The following is a 20,569-nucleotide window of genomic DNA, read 5'->3' as shown; positions in this document are numbered from 1 at the left end:
TCTGTACCCCTGGCCCAGGGCCCGTGTCCCCCTACCCTGGGGTTGGCGCTCCCTCCCCACAGGAATGGCCTGGCTTTGTTCCCAGAGGGGGCCAAGGAGCCATTGCCCTGCCCTGTCACTCCACATCCCCTCCACCCCAGCAACCTGGACCTCAGTTTCCCCAAGGAAGAGACGGTCCCATCAGGGGGCCTGTGCCCACCACCCACATCCCCGTTCCCATCCCCCTCAGGCAGGTCCAGGGTCCCCTCTATGGGGAGAGTGAGTGGGAGAGGAACGCGGCCTGGTGGGGGCCCAGCGGGCGGGTTCCGGGAGGTGCCTGATCTCCAGGGCCGGGAGAGGCCCCACTCCGCATGCCTGGCCCCTGACTCACTGCCCAGCGCTGGCTGAGTGCCCAGGACAGCCTGAGGCCGGTGGCCTCCAGCCCCGCCCCATCCCACCCCCGCCCCCGTTTGTTCTCCCTCTGAGAGCTGCCCCTTCGGCCACCGGCTCTTTCCTGAATGATGGAGGCCGGCCAGAGGCTTGTTGATGGCTCAGCCCAGCCTTGCTGAGGTGGGAGTAAAGTTTCAGGCCCCAGGATGTGGGGCTCCACACTTGTCCCTGCAGCACTGAGGCTCAACCCCAGGACCATCCATTTTACAGATGGGGAAACTGAGGCACGCAGGACAAGGACGACCCTGGATTGTGAACTTAAGCAGCGAAGCCCCCAACGTCCCCCAGGGGCAGGGTGATCTCACTCGGGACCGGGGCAGCGTGTGTGCATCAGCAGCCCCTGGAGGATCACGCTGGCTTCCCAGATGGGAGGTAGCTCCTTTGAGGAGTCCACCCTGTGTCCGAAGCCACCCAGGTGGGAAGCGGCCAAGCCAGGGTGGGCATCCACACCTGCACCTGCCCGAGCCCCAGAGGGCGGCAGGGGGGCAGCCCAAAGCTCTAGCCACTTAGTAATTATTGGTAGGAGGTGTGCAGGCCACGAACTCACACCATGGCCAGTCCCCTGCTCGTAACTGGTGTTTCTGGGGACGGGAGCCCAGGGCCTATGGAGTCTCGAGGCTGAAGCCTTCCTCATGCCCTGCTGCTCACTGGGCAGCTTCCCCTGAGGACTAGACTCGGGTCCCTTTCCCCAGGACTCCCCAGGCCCTGGCGGGGGTAAAGTGCGTCCTCAGCCAATAGTGGAGGCCACCCAGAGGGGCAGGCGGCTGGGAGCAGCTTGGGATGGCTGCACCTTTTTTTTTTTTTTTTTTTTTTAATACTTCTCTTTTTTTTTTTTTTTTTTTTGAGACGGAGTCTCGCTCTGTCGCCCAGGCTGGAGTGCAGTGGCGCAATCTCGGCTCACTGCAAGCTCCGCCTCCCGGGTTCACGCCATTCTCCCGCCTCAGCCTCCCGAGTAGCTGGGACCACAGACGCCCGCCACCTCGCCCGACTAGTTTTTTGTATTTTTTAGTAGAGACAGGGTTTCACCGTGTTAGCCAGGATGGTCTTGATCTCCTGACCTCGTGATCCGCCCGTCTCGGCCTCCCAAAGTGCTGGGATTACAGGCTTGAGCCACCGTGCCCGGCCTTTTCTTTTTTTTTTTGAGACAGGGTTTCACTCTGTTGCCTAGGCTGGAGTGCAGTGGCGTGATCACAGCCTCACTGCAGCCTCTAATTCATCAGCTCAAACAATCCACCTGCCTCAGCCTCCTGAGTAGCTGGGGCCAAGCCTTTCATGCAACCCTCCTCTGGCCTGGCTTTCAGTGCCTCTTCCCTGATAGTTCTGGACTAAGACGTGCTCAAAGTTCTTCCCAGTTTATGGTTAAAAGAAACAGATCATGGCCGGGTGCAGTGGCTCACCCCTGTAATCCCAGCACGTTGGGAGGCTGAGGCAAGCAGATTACGAGGTCAGGAGTTTGAGACCAGCCTGGCCAAGATGGTGAAGCCCCATCTCTACTAAAAATACAAAAATTAGTTGAGCGTGGAGGCACATGCCTGTAATCCCAGCTACTCAGGAGGCTGAAGCAGGAGAATCGCTTGAACCCGGGAGGCGGACGTTGCAGTGACCTGAGATCACACCACTGCACTCTAGCCTGGGTGACAGAGCAAGACGCCGTCTCAAAAAAAATAAAGAAAGAAACAGATCGCAATGGGGCTTGCCTGTGCACAGGAAGCAAGCTTCCAAGGCTGGATTTGAACCCAGGCACCTGACATCACATCCCACTAATTTTTGTATTTTTTTAAGTAAAGACGGGGTTTCACCAGGTTGGCCAGGCTGGTCTGGAACTCCTGACCTCAGGTGATCCACCCACCTCGGCCTCACAAAGTGCTGGGATTACAGCCACTGCGCCTGGCTGGCCTCCCATATTTACTTAGAAATGTGAACTGGGCCAGGCACTGTGGCTCATGCCTGTAATCCCAGCACTTTGGGAGGCCAAGGCAGGAAGATTGCTTGAACTGAGGAGTTCAAGACCAGCCTGGACAACATGGTGAGACTCCTGTCTCTACAAAAGACCTAAAAAATTAGCCAGGCATGGTAGCGTGCACCCATAGTCCTGGCTACTTGGGAGGCTGAGGCGGGAGGATTGCCTCAACCCTGGGAGGTCAAGGCTGCAGTGAGCTAGGATCGCACCACTGCACTCCAGCCTGGGTGACAAAGCGAGGCCCTGTCTCAAAAAAAAAAAAAAAAGAGGGGAGGGGAGGAGGGGAAGAAGGAAGGGAGGGAGGGAGGGAGGAAGGAAGGAAGGGAGGGAGGGAGGGAGAGAGAGAGAGAAAGAAAGGAAAGGAAGGAAGGAAGAAAGAAAAGAGAAATGTGTGCTGTAAGCCTGTGGCCGGCCAGGCCCTCCTTCATGGAGTCACGCCCCAGTGGAGGCCACTGTGTCAGGTTTTCTGCAGGCCGGTGTCAGAGCCAGGGCTTTAATTCAAGCTGTGCTCTTAATCCCTACCCACAAATGAACACTGTGGGGTCGGGGAGGGATGCTCTGTGGCTCTGTGGGAGGCCCAGGGAGGAGGCGTCATTTGTCCCAGACATGAGTCCCCGGGGGATAAAGGTGTGGAAACTGTGAGCCAGGCAGGGGACACAGCAAGGCTGGCATGGAGGAGACAGGGGGATAGCAGGAGGGCAGGGTCCTTGATCACGCCAGGCCTGCAGGCCACAGGGCAATGTGGGGAGGATTTTCCGATTCCAAGACAAACCCCAGCTCTGGGAGAAGAGAACCTGACATGGGCCCCTTGACACAGTGGCCCCGCCTGTCTAGGTGGCTGATGTCATTATTTACCCCCAAGCTCCCCGCTCCCCATCCCAGGAACAGCCCCAGAGCAGCCCAGCCCAGGGGAGGGACGGCTGCGGATGGAGCAGAAAGTTGCCAGGAAACCCAAGCGGCCGTGCTCAATGGGGTGATGGGGACCAGGGACTCCCACTCAGAATCCTCAGTGGCTTTTTTATTCCTTCATCATCATGGAAAATCACTGCCTGCAAGGGAGGAAGGTGCTGACCCCAGACTGGGGAGGTTGTGGGGGACTAGGCCAGGGCCAGCTGCAGGGCCGGGCAGCCTACACCCCTCTCCCCACCTCCCTCTGGCAGCCCTGGCTCAGCCCAGAGACTCAGGCTGACTCACTGCAGACAGCTGTGGTCTGGGATGCCTCGGGCTGCTGGAAGAGGAACGGCCTGGGGACAGGAGAGGGGGAGGGACAGCAGGGGACATTAGCTGTGGGTGTCAGACTTGCTGGGAGTGGGGCAAATTCCTCCCACCTTCCACTCTCTCCTGGCCAGAGCTGTTGAGCCTGCGGAGACAGGACAGGACCACCAGCCCTCATCCCGTCTGCAGGGGTGGCGTTCTCCAAGCTGCAGGCTGCCCCCGGCCCTGCAGGACAAGCGCCTTTGGGCGGGTGGGTGGGTGCTGAGCCTATGGACCAGGGAGCCAGAAGCGCATTTTACCAGCGCCCTGTTCTGAGCCAGAGAACTGGAACCGGTGAGGATCAGAATCCAGCCACAGTGACCCGAGACTCCTATTTCTCTCTGTAAAATGGGAGGCTGTCACCCTCCCTCCCTTCGGCGACCACCAGGGCAGAACAATAGATGGTCAGGAAACTCTGAATGTCTGCAGGTCTGTGTCACCCTCAAAGCAAAGCCCTGGTACAGGCTCCCTCCCAATGCAGCAGCCAAGGCTGGATACCAGAATCTTCCATCACCTCTGACCTCTCCTCTGGGTCATGCCCCACCCGTGCTGTGCACCCGGTCCCCCCACCCCTGCCTGGGGATGCACCCCGGTCCTGCCCAACCCCCCCCCCGCCCCCGTCTCAGTCTCAGCACCCTTGAGCCGCCACCTCCCAGGCCCTCCCGTTTTCCTGGCCATCTGAGCCCACTTATCCTGTTTGCCACTTGGTTGAGCACCAATTTCGTCAATCAAGCAATTATCGAGCCCATGTGTGCAGGCTCCGGGACGCTTCCTGTGTGGGCTGCTCCATTTTCCCTCCCAGGGGCGTTTTGGAAGCTTCCCAAAACAAAAGGCGGAAGGCAGGAAGGAAGTGCCACCCTGTGGACGCGGGAAAGATGACAGGCCCTGCCTTTGTCTCCGGGCGCCTGCGCAGCCCCCATCTCATGCCACTTCCAGAGCCCCTGGGGAGGGGGAGATTAGCTTTGTCTCCATTGTCGGGTGGAGAAACTGAGGCTCTGAGGTGCCCGTCACCCAGCGAGTCAGTGGCAGAGCCAGGATATGAACCCAGGTGGCCTGGTCAGTCTGCTCTTTTTGGATTTTTGTGGTGTTTTGTTTTTTGAGACGGAGTTTCGCTCTTGTTGCCCAGGCTGGAGTACAATGGCGGGATCTCAGCTCACTGCAGCCTCTGCCTCCCAGGTTCAAGCAATTCTCCTGCCTCAGCCTCCTGAGTAGCTGGGATTACAGGCATGCGCCAATACGCCCGGGTAATTTTGTATTTTTGGTAGAGACGGGGTTTCTCCAGGTTGGTCAGGCTGGTCTCAAATCCCCAACCTCAGGTAATCTGCCCAGGTTGGTCTCCCAAAGTGCTGGGCTCAAGAGATCCTCCCACGTCAGCCTCTCAAGTAGCTAGGACTACAGGTGTGCACCATCATATCAGGCTGGTAATTTTAAAATTACTTTGTTGTTGTTTGTTTTTTTAAGGCAGAGTCTCGTTCTGTCACCTGGAGTGCAGTGGCACGATCTTGGCTCACTGCAACCTCAGCCTCCCGAGTTCAAGAGATTCTCCTGCCTCAGCCTCCCGAGTAGCTGGGATTACAGGTATGCGCCACCACACTTGTCTAATTTTTGTATGTTTAGTAGAGACGGGGTTTTACCATTTTGGCCAGGCTGGTCTTGAACTCCTGACCTCAGGTGATCTGCCTGCCTCAGCCTCCCGGAGTGCTGGGATTATAGGCGTGAGCCTGGAAATTTTAGAATGTTTTTTAGAGATGGGGTCTTGCTATATTGCCCAGACTGCTCTTGAACTCCTGGGCTCAAGCAATCCTCCTGCCTCAGGCTCCCAAAGTGCTGGGATTACAGGCATGAGCCGTGACCCCCGGCCACGTTTGTGGGCCTAACCACCCCAGTGTCGTGTCACCCCCAGGCCGACCCTGTCCCTCCTTCAATCCACCCAGTAAGGCACCATTGCCTGGGCTTCATCAGCCCGTCCCTGTTGGGTTCAGGCGGTGGGAAGCAGCGGTGGGAGATAGAGCCTGGAGCAGGGGATGGGCTGGACTCTTTCCCCCTCCCTCTGCCGGGGACCACATGTGCAGCAGTTCTTTCCCTCCTATGAGTTTCTGGCTCCCACCAGCTCCCAGGCTCCAGAAACCACGTCTTCCCTCTCCTGGTTTTGTGGTGGTGGCGCTTTCTGCTGTTGCTTATTTCTGGGTTACCTCACTGTCCCCCCGTTTCATCTTGAACATTTTTTGTGATTTTAATTGTAGTCCAATACACCTCACATAAAATTGACCATGTTAACCCTTTTTTTGAGACGGAGTCTCTCTCTGTTGCCCAGGCTGGAGTGCAGTGGCGTGATCTCAGCTCACTGCAACCTCCGCCTCCTGAGTCCAAACGATTATCCTGCCTCAGCCTCCCAAGTAGCTGGAATTACAGGCACCCACCAGCATGCCTGGCTAATGTTTTTGTATTTTTAGTAGAGGCGGGGTTTCACTATGTTGGGCAGGCTGATCTCGAACTCCTGACCTTGTGATCTGCCCGCCTCAGCCGCCCAAAGTGCTGGAATTACAGGCATGAGCCACCGCACCCATCTTTCTTTTTTTTTTTTTTTTTTTTGAGACAGAGTCTCGCTTAGTCGCCCAGGCTGGAGTGCAATGGTGCGATCTCGGCTCACTGCAAGCTCCGCCTCCCGGGTTCACGCCATTCTCCTGCCTCAGCCTCCCGAGTAGCTGGGACTACAGGCGCCCGCCGCCTCGCCCGGCTAATTTTTTGTATTTTTTAGTAGAGACGGGGTTTCACCGTGTTAGCCAGGATGGTCTCGATCTCCTGACCTCGTGATCTGCCCGCCTCGGCCTCCCAAAGTGCTGGGATTACAGGCGTGAGCCACCGCGCCCGGCGGTCCATCTTTCATTTCTTTTATCCCCTGTAGTGTCCCACAAGCCTACGAGAGAGCATGGTTCGCAGTAAGCACTCAACATTTGTCGAGTGAATGAATGGATGAGCAGAGGACTTGACAAAATCTCCAACTCAGAGAAGCGACAGCAGAGAACACACTCACCAGGGCAGCCATCACAGCACAGGCCAGGTACCGTGGCAGCCCGTGGAGACCGCATGCGGCCCAGAGTTCTGGGAAAATCTCCCCCTTCTGGGCCCTTCTCCTGGGGAGTCCAATCCACAAACAGATGAAAGAAGGGAGCAAGGCCGGCCTGGGCGGGGGCTCACACCTGTAATCCCAGCACTTTGGGAGGCTGAGGCGGGCAGATCACCCAAGGTCAGGAGTTCAAGACCAGCCTGACCAACATGGTGAAACCCCATCTGTACCAAAAATTCAAAAATTAGCCAGGCATTGGCTGGGTGTGGTGGCTCATGCCTGTAATGCAAGCATTTTGGGAGGCTAAGGTGGGCAGATCACAAGGTCAGGAGATCAAGACCATCCTGGCTAACACAGTGAAACCCCGTCTCTACTAAAAATACAAAAAATTAGCCAGGCGTGGTGACGGGCGCTTGTGGCCCCAGTTACTTGGGAGGCTGAGGTGGGAGAATGGCATTAACCCAGGAGGCGGAGGTTGCAGTGAGCTGAGATGGCGCCACTGCACTCCAGCCTGGGCGACAGAGCAAGACTCCATCTCAAAAAAAAAAATTGCCAGGCATGGTGGCACTCGCCTGTCATCCCAGCTACTAGGGAGGCTGAGGCAGGAGAATTGCTTGAACCTGGGAGGCGGAGGTTGCAGTGAGCCAAGATCATGCCACTGCTCTCCAGCCCGGGGTGTCAGAGCCAGACTCCGTCTCAAAAAAAAAAAAAGAAATGAGCGAACAGAAGAAAGTGCGTTGAGTTTAGACAAACCGGTTCATTTAAAAAATTTAATTGATCACAGTAAGACAGTCAGGCTACAAAAACCTTCTATACAGTGGTTTAAAAAGTGACACCCGTCTCCCAGAAGCCACTCATACATACAGCGGGGGCATCATCCTCCCGAAAAGCGTTGCACACAGTCCAGTTTGTGCAAATAATCTTTGTACATAAAGAAGAGGCATTTCAGAGACAATAACCCACTACGCAGGGCACCGAGAATAGTCACTGAACAAATACAGCAACCAGCGTTTGCATAAATAAATAGATTTTATATATACCTGTATATATATATAAGTGATAACAGTTTCAACCAATATACAAAGTGCAAACATAACAAAAAACCCCACTATCTGTACAGGGATGCATTTGCATGCTCCGAAACCAGAAAGGCTTGTCATGGTTCCCTGCACTGGGGGGGGGCACAGTGTTTCGTCCCTGGGGACAACAGCCAATCCCTGTGACATCTTCACACCGGGAATCTGAGGGAGGCTGTCACTCTCTCTAGGGTCATCAGTGCAACAGTAACATTTAGGGCAATTTCAGAAAGAACCTGAAGTCCCGTCAAACGATCCAGACTGGAGGATTTACTTTTTTTTTTAGTTTTATTTATGAGATAGAGTCTTGATCTGTTGCCCAGGCTGGAGTGCAGTAGCTTGATCATGGCTCACTGCAACCTCCACCTCCTGGGCTCAGGTGATCCTCCTGCCTCAGCCTCCCGAGTAGCTGGGATCACAGGCATGCACCACCGCACCCCACTGATTTTTAACTTTTTGATTTTTGTAGCGATGGGATCTTGCTTTGTTGCTCAGGCCTGGTCTCCAACTCCTGAAAATCTTCCCCTCCTGGGTCCTTCTCCTGGGGAGTCCAAGCCACAAACAGATGAAAGAAGGGAGCGAGGCCGGCCCGGGCGATGGCTCACACCTGTAATCCCAGCACTTTGGGAGGCTGAGGCGGGCGGATCACCCAAGGTCAGGAGTTCAAGACCAGCCTGACCAACATGGTGAAACCCCATCTCTACCAAAAATTCAAAAAGTAGCCAGGCGTTGGCTGGGCGTGGTGGCTCACGCCTGTAATGCAAGCATTCTGGGAGGCTAAGGTGGGCAGATCACGAGGTGAGGAGATCAAGTGATCCTTCTGACTCAGCCTCCCAAAGTGCTGGGATTACAGGGGATTACAGGCATGAGGCACCTGTGTCTGGCCAACTTCATTTTTTAAGAGATGGGGTCTTACTATGTTGCCCAGGCTGGAGTGCAGTGGCATAATCATAGCTTACAGCAGCCTCAAATGCCTGAGCTCAAACCCTCCTCCCACCTCAGCCTCGCCATGCCTGGCCAGAGGCCACAGGCTGCTGATGCACCAGGCATGTGTTTTTTGTTTTGTTTTGTTTTGTTTGAAACAAGTTTTGCTTTTGTCACCCAGGCTGGAGTGCAATGGCACAATCTCAGCTCACTGCAACTTCCAACTCCTGGGTTCAAGCGATTCTCCTGCCTCAGCCTCCCGAGTCACTGGGATTACAGGTATGCACCACCACACCCGGCTACCTTTTGTATTTTTTGTAGAGACAGAGTTTCACCATGTTGGCCAGGCTGGTCTCGAACTCCTAACCTCAGATGATCCGCCCTCCTGGGCCTCCCAAAGTGCTGGGATTACAGGCATGAGCCATTGCACCTGGCCTTACCATGCATGTTTTAAACACATACCCATCAATGACAAGATCGGGGATGTGAATGGCTTGGAGGCATTTGCATAGTAGTGGAGGCACTAGGTGAGCAGACATAAAGAAGACAATGGCAGTTCTCAATATTCACCATCACGGCTTTGAAATCCCGGTCAACCTGCCCCTCTCTGTCTCTGGCATTCATTGACACGGGCTTTCCCTGGCCTGGGATCCCATCCCAACACACACGACAGAAAACAGTGCAAAACAACACAGATGCTGAATTTATACAATGTACAACTCTGAACTGAGAAAGTGCAAGGAGACCACAGGAATGGAAGTGGGTAGGGGTGGGGAGGACGGGCACCAGGCTGGCGTCCTGACAGCCACACCTGGGTGCAGGCCACGTGTCCTCATGGCCAAGGTAACCGGGTGTCTCAGGCACTTAATAAATATTAAGGGTGACCAGAGACTCAGGCTCTCCCTCTGGGAAGTGGCATCATTTGGTGAATGAGTTTGGTCTCAGTGCCACCACGGATTCAGCCAGATCAGTTCCGACGCCATGAATCCCTTTCCTGGTTTGAGGAAGGTACAAGCCCAGCTTGAAAGACACCGGGTGGGTCCTGATTCGGGGGTGACAGGGCAAAGGCTAACTTGGCTGTTGAGCAAGGCTTGCGTAGAAGAGGTAAACACGTTGACTCCTGAGTTTAAGGGTTCGGCTTAGAGACTGGTGGACGAGGCAGGGCCAGGGGTCCCGTTGGTGACATCTGCTGTCGTGTGTTGAAAGCCACTTGCTTCTCTGGACCTGACATCCCCTGCCCTTTCATCTTTCACGTTTGAGGATTGTGTCACAGTGGAGAGAAACTCAAAACTTCCAAATGGACATGTCATCCTGGTGCCCCTGGGCCTGTTTCTCTCCTCCTCCACAAGTAAAGAAAGCAAAAATCCCAACCCAAGCCACTGCATGGACACTGTCCGAAGCCTGTTCTGCCTCCCAGATGAATAAATATATAAAACAAAGCTCTGGCAGGCAATGCTTTGGTCTTCTCTGTCTTTGACTAAAACGAGGCCGGCGAGGTCTCAGGAAGCGTTCTGGGCAGGGACGGACTCCAGGGACTCCAGGCAGATGTTCACGCCACGTCATCCTCCAGACTGACCATCTGTCTCTGCCAACAAATGGTAAACAGCGGAAACGATCAGTCCAGCATTCAGGAAACTCGGCCGGAGGCCACCTACTTCTCACCTCCTGGGCTCGGCAGCCTCCCACATCCTGATCCCTCAGCATGTTCCCCCAGGAGCCGCCAGAGGGAGACGGTGAGTACACGATTCAGTCACTTCCCACCATTCTCGGGCAAAAGCCAAAGTCCTCCCCCCCGGTGGCCCACAAGGCTCTGCACAACCAGCCTGGTCGTCTCCTGCCTTTTTACCCCTCTTTGCTCCAGCTACAACGGCCTCAAACCCAACAGGCACGGTCCAGCCTCAGGGCCTTCGCACAGGCTGTTCCTCTGGCTCAGAGAAGCCTACCTACCCTAAACCCCTTGTCTGAAGATCAAGGCGGGCATGGTAGCTCACGCCTGCAATCCCAGCACGTGGGGAGGCCAAGGCGGGTGGATCACTTGAGGTCAGGAGTTCGAGACCAGTCTGGGCAACATGGCAAAACCTCATTTCTACTAAAAATACAGAAATTACCCGGGCATAGTGTTGTAATCCCAGCTACTCAGGAGGCTGAGGCTGAGGCATGAGAATTGCTTGAACCCAGGAGGCAGAAGTTGCAGTGAGCCAAGATCGCAACACTGCACTCCAGCCTGGGTGACAATGCAAGACCCTGTCTCAAAACAACAACAACAACACACACAAAAAACACCTCCTCTCCCTTCCTGCCTCCCAGCCCTCTGGAAACCCTTCTTTGAGTTTTGTTTTGTTTTTTTAAGAGACAAAGTCTTGCTCTGTCACCCAGGCTGGAGTGCAGTGGTGCAATCACGACTCACTGCAGTCTTGACCTCCTGCTTTAGCCTCCCTAGTAGCTGTAACTATAGGTGCTTGTCTAGGCTAAATTTTTATTTTTTTGCAGAGATGGGGTCTTGCTATGCTGCCCAGGCTGGTCATGAACTCTGAGCTCAGGTGATTCACCTGCTCAGCCTCCCCAAGTTCTGGGATCACATGTATGAACCACCGTGTCCGGCCTCTGAACTCTTTTTTTGAAATGGAGTTTTGCTCTTGCCACCCGGGCTGCAGTGCAGTGGTGCGATCTCGGCTCACTGCAACCTCCGCCTCCCGGGTTCAAGCGATTTTTCTATCTCAGCTTCCCAAGTAGCTGGGATTACAGGTGCCTGCTACCACGCCCAGCTAATTTTTTGTATTTTTAGTAGAGACGGGGTTTCCTTATGCTGGGCATGCTGATCTTGAACTCCTGACCTCAGGTGATCCGCCACCTTGGCCTCCCAAAGTGCTGGGATTACAGGCGTGAGCCGCCACGCCCGGCCCCTGAACTCCTTTTGACTTTCTTTGCCCCGTCACCATCTGATGGAACTCTATGCGCTGATCCAGCGTTCCTCTACATCAGCGAGGCCGTTGTCCGCTGACATTCTGAACAAGCACACAGAAGCATTCACCTAAGGCCGTCCTCGATCTGGAGGGCTGGGGAAGCCTCTGGCCTTCTAGAGGGGGTCACTCACCGAGGGGTAGCTGTAGCCGTCCTGGTTGCGGCAAATGTGGACCTCATCCTCTGTGGTCTTCTGATAGACAGGGTTGTCAAAGTTGATGCTGTTGATGCTCTTCAGCCGCCAGTTCTTCCAGAGGAGGAAGGCCCCCAAGCAGAGGAAGACGAGGAGCACTGTAGGGAGAGGCACACTCTGTCACACAGCTCCGCTCAAGACAAGAGACCCAGCTCCATGGCTGGAGCGAAAACACGGGCATCATACCATAACCTGGACTCCTGGTCTTTTATGTTTGTTTAGAGATAGTCTTGAGGGCTGGGCACAGTGGCTCACGCCTGTAATCCCAGCACTTTGGGAGGCCGAGGCGGGCAGATCATGAGGTCAGGAGTTCGAGACCAGCCTGGCCAACATGGTGAAACCCCGTCTCTACTAAAAAGACAAAAATTAGCTGGGCGTGGTGGCGGGTACCTGTAGTCCCAGCTATTCGGGAGACTGAGGCAGGAGAATTGCTTGAACCCGGGAGGCGGAGGTTGCAGTAAGCTGAGATTGCACCACTGCATTCCAGTCTGGTGACGGAGCAAGACTCCGTCAAAAAAAAAAAAAAAGAGACAGTGTCTTGCTCTGTGCCCCAGGCTGGAGTGCAGTGGCATCATCATAGATCACTGCAGCCTCAACCTCCTGGCCTCCAGCGATCCTCCCAACTCAGCTTTCTGAATAGCTGGGACTATAGACATGCACCACCATATCCGGCTTTTTTTTTTTTTTTTTTTTTTTTTTGCGTTGAGACCAGCCTGGCCAATGAGGTGAAACCCCATCTCTACTAAAATTACAAAAACCAGCCAGGTATGGCGGTGCGTGCCTGTAATCCCAGCTACTTGGGAGGCTGAGGCAGGAGAACTGCTTGAACCCAAGAGGCGGAGGTTGCAGTGAGCTGAGGTTGAGCAACTGCACTCCAGCCTGGGCAACAAAGCGAGACTCCATCTCAAAAAAACAAAAAATAAACAGGCCAGGCGCGGTGGCTCACGCCTATAATCCCAGCACCTTGGGAGGCTGAGGCGGGTGGATCATGAGGTCAGGAGTTCAAGATCAGCCTGGCCAACATAGTGAAACCCCATCTCTACTAAAAACTACAAAAATTAGCCGGGCGTGGGGGTGGGCGCCTATGGTCCCAGCTACTCGGGAGGCTGAGGCAGGAGAATCGCTTGAACCCGGGAGGTGGAGGTTGCAGTGAGCCAAGATCGTGTCACTGCACTCCAACCTGGGTGACAGGGCAAGACTCCATCTCAAAAAAAAAAAAAAAGAAAAAACAAACAAACAGAAAATAGGCAAATCTATCCATAAGAATTTTATTTATTTATTTATTTTGAGACGGAGTCTTGCTCTGTTACCAGGCTGGAGTACAGTGGCGCAGTCTCAGTTCATTGCAACCTTGACCTCCCAGGTTCAAGCAATCCTCCTGCCTCAGCCCCTCAAGTAGCTGGGACCACAGGCAAGTGTCACCTGCCCAGCTAATTTTTGTATCTTTTGTAGAAACAGGGTTTCGCCATGTTGCCCAGGTTGGTCTCGAAGCCCTAAACCCAAGCGATCCACCCATCTCAGCCTCCCAAAGTGCTCGGATTACAGGCATGAGCCACGGCGCCCAGCCTCGTAAGTATAAGGAATATCTAACCTGAAGCCCACTGGGTGAGCCACACCCCAGAAGTAGCTGACTTCTTCCATATTTCTGTCCAGGATTAGCCACACACAAGGCTGTGACTTTTTAAGAAATAGGAACCGGGGTACAGTGGCTTGTACCAGCTACTCGGGAGGCCGAGGTGGGAGGATCACTTGAGCCTAGACATTGAGGCTACAGCAAGGCATGATCGCGCCCCTGCACTCTAGCCTGGGTGACAGAGCAAGACTCTGTCTCTAAAACAAATTAAATTTCTTTTTTCTTAAAATTTAAGGAAAAAGGAAAAAAGAAATGTGATGTGAGTTAGGATGAGCATGAGTGAGGCAGCGAGAGTGCGCCTCTCCACACAGTCCCCTGCAAGAGAACCAGTTCCCCAGAAGGCACTCAAGTCTCGGTGAGGCCATGTCCGCAGCACAGGACCCAGCTCCACGTCCTCCATCTGACCCCTTAGCTGTCTGATCTTGTCACTGTCAGCCCGAAGCCGGGAGAGGCTGTCGGGGTGGTAAGGGACACTCAGTGGGGCTGTACCCTGCCCGGGAGAAAAGGTGAACAGGCCCAACCGGCCAGGCACAAGGTCACATTGCAGGAGGCTGTGACCCGGGGGATGCTGGGGGACTGGCCCGCACTTACCAGTGGGGAGGACGATGGACAGAGCCCCCACGCTCTTGGGTTTCTTCTCATTTCCTCTGCCAGCAACGTCGCCCAGAGCTGCAGGAGAGAAGCAAGAGTGAGGCCCAGGTCTAAAGGAAGACCACCAAGAAATGGAGCAGGCAGAGGATGGCAGTCACGGCCAGGAAAGTGCCCAGCACGTCTCCCTGGGCACTTGGAGAATTTCCCGAGTCTGCGAGACGCCACACGGGCTTATTTGTGAGTTACCAAAGTTGTGGGACTCAATTCCAGTTTAAGAAGGCTTTTTTTTGGGAGGATAGAAATAGGGGTCTGGCTATGTTGCCCAGGCTGGTCTTGAACTCAAGTGATCCTCCTGTCTCAGCCTTCCAAAGTGTGGGGATTACAGGCATGAGGCACCGAGCCCAGCCTAAGAAGGTTCTTGAGCCTCACGTTCATGAGTCTTTAGGGCAGGGTCGCAGAGGCTTTCATTCCAGGAGGTTGACAAGGTCGTGGGTGAAATTTTCGTCAACTTATCTCTGCATTTTATTAAAATGAGCATATTTTGGTCCGGGCGTGGTGGCTCGCACCTGTAATCACAGCACTTTGGGAGGCTGAGGCGGGTGGATCACCTAAGGTCAGGAGTTCAAGACCAGCCTGATCAACATAGTGAAACCCTGTCTCTACTAAAAATACAAAATTAGGTGGGCGTGGTGGCGGGCACCTGTAATTCCAGCTACTTGGGAGGCTGAGGAAGGAGAATCACTTGAACCCGGGAGATGGAGTTGCAGTGAGCCAAGATCGCATCATTGCACTTCAACCTCGGCAACAGAGCAAGACTCCCTCTCAAAAAAAAAAAAAAGCCAGGCCTAGTGGCTCAAACCTGTAATCCGAGCACTTTGGGAGGCTGAGGTGGGCAAATTGCCTGAGGTCAGGAGTTCAAGACCAGCCTGGCCAACACGGTGAAACCCTGTCTCTACTAAAAATACAAAAATTAGCCAGGCGTGGTGGTGGGCACCTGTAATCCCACCTACTCAGGAGGCTGAGGCAGGAGAATCACTTGAACCCAGGAGGCAGAGGTTGCGGTGAGCCGAGATCGTGCCACTGCACTCCAGCCTGGGTAATAGAGCAAGACTACATCTCAAAAAGAAAAAAAAAAAGAAAAAGAAAAGAAAAACAATGAGTGTATTTTGAAGGGGACAGGGGAGCCACCTTCGGACCCCACAGTGCCCAGCATGCTCAGTCCTGAGGTTGAATGGCACAGAGGCTGATTGTCCTGCATTAACTGTCCCACGAATTATGGGATGGGGATAACCTCGGTACAGAACCATGCAAGTAGACCTGGGCCATTCAACATAAAGGCCCCGGGCAAGTCAACATTTCAAGTCCACTAGAGCTAGGCACGGTGACTCACGCCTGTAATTGCAGCACATTAGGAGACCACGACAGGAGAATCACCTGAGGCCAGGAATTTGAGACCAGTCTGGGCAACATAGCCAGAACTCCCTCCTCTCTACACAAATGAATGAATGAACGAACGAACGAACGAATGAATGGCTTCTTTGCCAAATTTGAGGAGGTCTGGAATTCTAGCAGTGCCCCACCTCCCCAGAGAAAGAAGGTTTCCTGGCCTCTCCCAGGCAGTTTCCATTTTATCCTGCTTGTAACTGAACAAAGGTTTCAGCTACTCTGGGGGAAAAAAAAAAAAAGAATGGTCTGAAATTTGCTGATGTGCCATTTTTTTTTTGTTTGCTAGAAGTCTAGGAGCACCATATCCCAGCAGCGCAAAGCAGGTTGGGCGCCCTCTGGTGGACAAATGAATGACGTCCTGACCCATACCTGGGTCTCATCACATCCAGGGAGGACAGTGAGGCCAGGTCTTATAGGACGAAGACAGCCAGACCCTCACCCCAGTCCCCAAACTAAAGGAGGAGCCAAAAAGCTTAGGAATCCGATAATATTCCTTTTTTTTTGGGGGGGGGTGGGGATGGAGTATCACTCTTGTCCCCCAGGATTGGAGTGCAATGGCACAATCTCAGCTCACTGCAACCTCTGCCTCCTGGATTCAAGTGATTTTCATGCTTCAGCCTCCCGAGTAGCTGGGATTATAGGTGTGTGCCACCACGCCTGGCTAATTTTTGTGTTTTAGTAGAGACAGGGTTTCACCATGTTGGCCAGGCTGGTCTCAAACTTCTGACCTCATGTGATCCGCCTGCCTCAGCCTCCCAAAGTGCTGCTATTACACGCATGAGCCCCTGTGCCCTGCCCAGGAATCCAATAATATTCTAATGCATTATTTTTATTTTTAGAGATGGGAGTCTTACTATGTTGCCCAGGCTGGACTTCAACTCTTGGGCTCAAGCGAGTCTCCTGCCTCAGCCTGTGAGTGTAGCTAGGACTGCAGGCATGCACCTCCACACTGGCCTTTAATGTGTTAGTTTTTAAAATTTAAATTAATGAAAAAATCCCCCAATGAACAAAATATCAACATTTTCAAGGACAGGCTATGATCTTACACCTGCAGGATTCGGCCTCACTGGACCACTGGCTCCAATAAAACTTTATTTACAGAAGTAAGTGGCCAGGCCTTGGCTATACTGTGATGATTTGGAAAAAAAAAAAAAAATGTTTTTGGAGACAGAGTTTTGCTCTGTCACCCAGGCTGGAGTCCAGTGGCATGGCCTTGGCTCACTGTCTCCCAAGTTCAAGCAATTCTCTACCCTCAGCATCCCAAGGAGTTGGGATTACAGGCGCCCACCACTATGCCCAGGTAACTTTTGTGTTTTTTTAGTAGACTGGGGGGGGTTTCACCATGTTGGCCAGGTTAGTCTCGAACTCTTGACCTCAAGTGATCTGCCCGCCTTTTCCTCCCAAAGTGTTGGGAATACAGGCGTGAGCCACCATGCCTGGCCAAAATTTTGTTTAAATTGCATTAATCTCAGCACTTTGGGAGGCCAAGGTGGGCAGATCGCTTGAGCCCGGGAGTTGGAGACCAGCCTGGGCCACAAGGCGAAACCCCGTCTCTACAAAAAAATTCAAAAATTAGCTGGGTGTGGTGGCTCATGCCTGTAGTCCCAGCTACCTGGGAGACTGAAGCGGGAAGATCACCTGGTCCCTGGGAGGTTGAGGCTGCAGTGAGCCGTGACAGTGCTCTATCACTCCAGTCTGGGGTACACAGTGAGACCGTGTCCCAAAAAAATAAAAATAAAAAAGTTTTGGCCAGGCACCGTGGCTCATGCCTGTAATCCCAGCACTTTGGGAGGCCAAGGCGGGTGGATCATGAGGTCAGGAGTTCAAGACCAGCCTGCCCTACATTGTGAAACCGTCTCTACTAAAAATACAAAAATATTAGCCGGGCATGGTGGTGGGCACCTGTAATCCCAGCTACTCGGGAGGCTAAGGCAGGAGAATCACTTGGACCTGGGAGGCAGAGGGTGCAGTGAGTTGAGATGGCGACACTGTACTCCAGCCCGGGCAACAGTGAGAGGCTCCGTTTCAAAAAAAAGAATTTTAAAAAATATATTGCAGGCCGGGCACGGTGGCTCACGCCTGTAATCCCAGCACTTTGGGAGGCCGAGGCGGGCGGATCACAAGGTCAGGAGATCGAGACCACGGTGAAACCCCGTCTCTACTAAAAATACAAAAAATTAGCCAGGCGCGGTTGTGGGCGCCTGTAGTCCCAGCTACTCGGGAGGCTGAGGCAGGAGAATGGCGTGAACCCGGGAGGCGGAGCTTGCAGTGAGCCGAGATCGCGCCACTGCACTCCAGCCTGGGCGACAGAGCGAGACTCCGTCTCAAAAAAAAAAAAAAAAAAACAAATAAATAAATAAATAATATATTGCATTACCATGTTGAATAGTTGGGTTTTAAAAGAAAAAAATTAGCTTCTTTGTTACTTATTTTGTAGTAGAGATAGGGTCTTGCTGTGTTGCCCAGGCTGGACTTGAACTCCTGGGCTCAAGCCATTCTCCCACCTTGGCCGCCCGAAGTGCTGGGATTACAGGTATGAGTCAGCAAAAAATAAATTGTAGGCCCGGTGTGGTGGCTCACGCCTATAATCTCAGCACTTGGCGGGGGCCGAGGCGGGCAGATGACTTGAGGTCAGAAGTTTGAGACCAGCCTGGCCAACATTGTGAAACCCCATCTCTACTAAAAATGCAAAAATTAGCCGGGCGTGGCGGCGGTGCCTGTAATCCCAGCTACTCTACTTGGGAGACGGAGGCAGAAGAATCGCTTGAACCTGGGAAGCGGAGGTTACAATGAGCCGAGACCGCGTCACTGCACTACAGCATGGGTGAGAGCGAGACTCTGTCTCAAAAAACAAAACAAAACAAAACAAAAAAAGGCCAGGCGTGGTGACTCATGCCTATAATCCCAGCAGTTTGGGAGGCTCAGGCGGGTGGATCACCTGAGGTTGGGAGTTCACGACCAGCCTGACCAACATAGAGAAACCCTGTCTGTACTAAAAACACAAAATTAGCCAGGCGTGGTGGCGCCTGCCTGTAGTCCCAGCTACTCCGGAGGCTGAGACAGGAGAATCGCTTGAACCCAGGAGCCAGAGGTTATGGTGAGCCGAGATCGCGCCACTGCACTCCAGCCTGGGCAACAAGAGCAAAACTCCATCTCAAAAAAAAAAAAAAAAATTGTAAAATTGTGTTAAAATGTACTGGATTCCTTAGCCTTTTGGAGCCTCTGCGAAAAGCTGCGTACTGAGGAATCCCTCCCTCTCCTTGCCTGAGTCCTGGCCTTTCTGGGCGGATGCATGAAGGTGAGGCAGCGAATGTGCCTTGATAAAATTTCAGGACCCAGACTGTGTGTGGCTGACTTTGGGAACCAGGAGCCTGAAGGACCCGGCCCCTCATATGATTTGGCCCATTTAATCCTTGCAAAGAAGGCAAGAACTGGTATTAGGCCCACTTTACAGATAGGGAAACTGAGGGCCCAGAGACACATGGCCCAAGTGAGAGAAGGTCAGCAAGGGAGTGAGGACGCCACCTTGACTCCATCTCGTGACCAAAATGTTCGTGGCCACTGAAGGGGCCCACCTCCTGGGGAAGGGGGGCCCAGGGAAGGCCCAGCCTTTACCTTGGTGAGACATCGTCACTGTCTCCGCCGTGGTGAGCCCAGGGGTGGCCCCAGGCAGCTGGGAGGTGTTGGGAACAGGCCGGGTGGTTGTGTGCTGTGTCGCTACGGCTTTGGAGCTGACCATTAGCCTGACGGTGGAGGTCTCCTGGGTGGCCACTGCAGCCTCAGCCTCTGAAAGAATAAATAAACGTCTTCTGAGTGCCACATGCCTGCAAGCCCCTCTAATAAGTGTGCGCCTAATGAGGAGAAGTCTAAAATGACCTTGGGGCTGGGCGCGGTGGCTCAAGCCTGTAATCCCAGCACTTTGGGAGGCCGAGACGGGCGGATCACGAGGTCAGGAGATCGAAACCATCCTGGCTAACACGGTGAAACCCCGTCTCTATTAAGAAATACAAAAAACTAGCCGGGCGAGGTGGCGGGCGCCTGTGGTCCCAGCTACTCGGGAGGCTGAGGCCGGAGAATGGCGTGAACCCGGGAGGCGGAGCTTGCAGTGAGCTGAGATCCGGCCACTGCACTCCAGCCTGGGCGACAGAGCGAGACTCTGTCTCAAAAAAAAAAAAAAAAAAAATGACCTTGGGAGGCCAAGGCAGGAGGATCTCTTGAGTCCAGGAGTTTAAGACCAGCCTGGTCAACATGGCAAAATCTCATCTCTACATACAACAACAACAAAAAATTAGCCAGGTGTGGTGGTGCACGCCTGTACTCCCAGCTACTCAGGAGGTTGAAGTGGAAGGATCGCTTGAGCCCAGAAGGTAGAGGCCGCAGCGAGCTATGATCCCATCACTGCACTCCAGCCTGGACGTCAGAGTGAGACCCTGTATCAAAAAAAAAGAAACCAAAAAATAAAAAAATATAAACCAAAAAAAAATAAAATAAAGGCCGGGCGCGGTGGCTCAAGCCTATAATCCCAGCACTTTAGGAGGCCGAGATGGGCGGATCACGAGGTCAGGAGATCGAGACCATCCTGGCTCACACGGTGAAACCTGGTCTCTACTAAAAAATACAAAAAAACTAGCCAGGGGAGGTGGCGGGAGCCTGTAGTCCCAGCTACTCGGGAGGCTGAGGCAGGAGAATGGCGTAAACGTGGGAGGCAGAGCTTGCAGTGAGCTGAGATCCGGCCACTGCACTCCAGACTGGGTGACAGAGTGAGACTCTGTCTCAAATAAATTAATTAATTAAATTAAATTAAATTAAAAAGTCCAAAATGAGGCCAGGCGCGGTGGCTCACACCTGTAATTCCAGCACTTTGGGAGGCCGAGGCAGGTGGATCACCTGAGGTCAGGAGTTCAAGACCATCTTGGCCAACATGGAGAAACCCCATCTCTACTAAAAATAGAAAATTAGCCAGGCATGGTAATCCCAGCTACTCGGGAGGCTGAGGAAGGAGAATCGCTTGAACCCAGGAGGCAGAGGTTGCAGT

General features: G+C 53.5%; 1 protein-coding gene and 1 long non-coding RNA gene across 42 annotated transcripts in view; one reads left to right on the top strand and one right to left on the bottom strand.

Annotated features, from left to right (window-relative positions):
- The first annotated feature begins 4,751 nt into the window (after window positions 1–4,751).
- LOC114674158 (uncharacterized) lies at window positions 4,752–6,704 on the top strand. Its single transcript, XR_003725158.2, has 3 exons — window positions 4,752–4,887; window positions 5,105–5,221; window positions 6,549–6,704. It is a non-coding gene; the product is annotated as an uncharacterized LOC114674158 (long non-coding RNA).
- Window positions 6,705–7,466: 762 nt separating this feature from the next.
- LDLR (low density lipoprotein receptor) overlaps window positions 7,467–20,569 on the bottom strand; it is a 45,138-nt gene continuing 32,035 nt past the window's right edge. For 2 of the 41 annotated variants that reach the window (XM_077975763.1, XM_077975792.1), the window contains 5 exons: window positions 19,150–19,320; window positions 14,089–14,166; window positions 11,805–11,962; window positions 9,123–10,295; window positions 7,467–8,460 (listed from right to left, as the gene is read on the bottom strand). In XM_077975763.1, the coding sequence (XP_077831889.1) occupies window positions 10,260–10,295; window positions 11,805–11,962; window positions 14,089–14,166; window positions 19,150–19,320 (443 nt within the window). In that variant the 3' untranslated portion in view covers window positions 7,467–8,460; window positions 9,123–10,259. 41 annotated transcript variants of the gene reach the window in all.

The sequence above is a fragment of the Macaca mulatta genome, chromosome 19 (genome assembly GCF_049350105.2).
Source record: "Macaca mulatta isolate MMU2019108-1 chromosome 19, T2T-MMU8v2.0, whole genome shotgun sequence".
Lineage (NCBI taxonomy): Eukaryota > Metazoa > Chordata > Mammalia > Primates > Cercopithecidae > Macaca > Macaca mulatta.
Note: the sequence above shows the minus strand (reverse complement) of the source record. Positions and strands in the feature narration are given on the sequence as shown.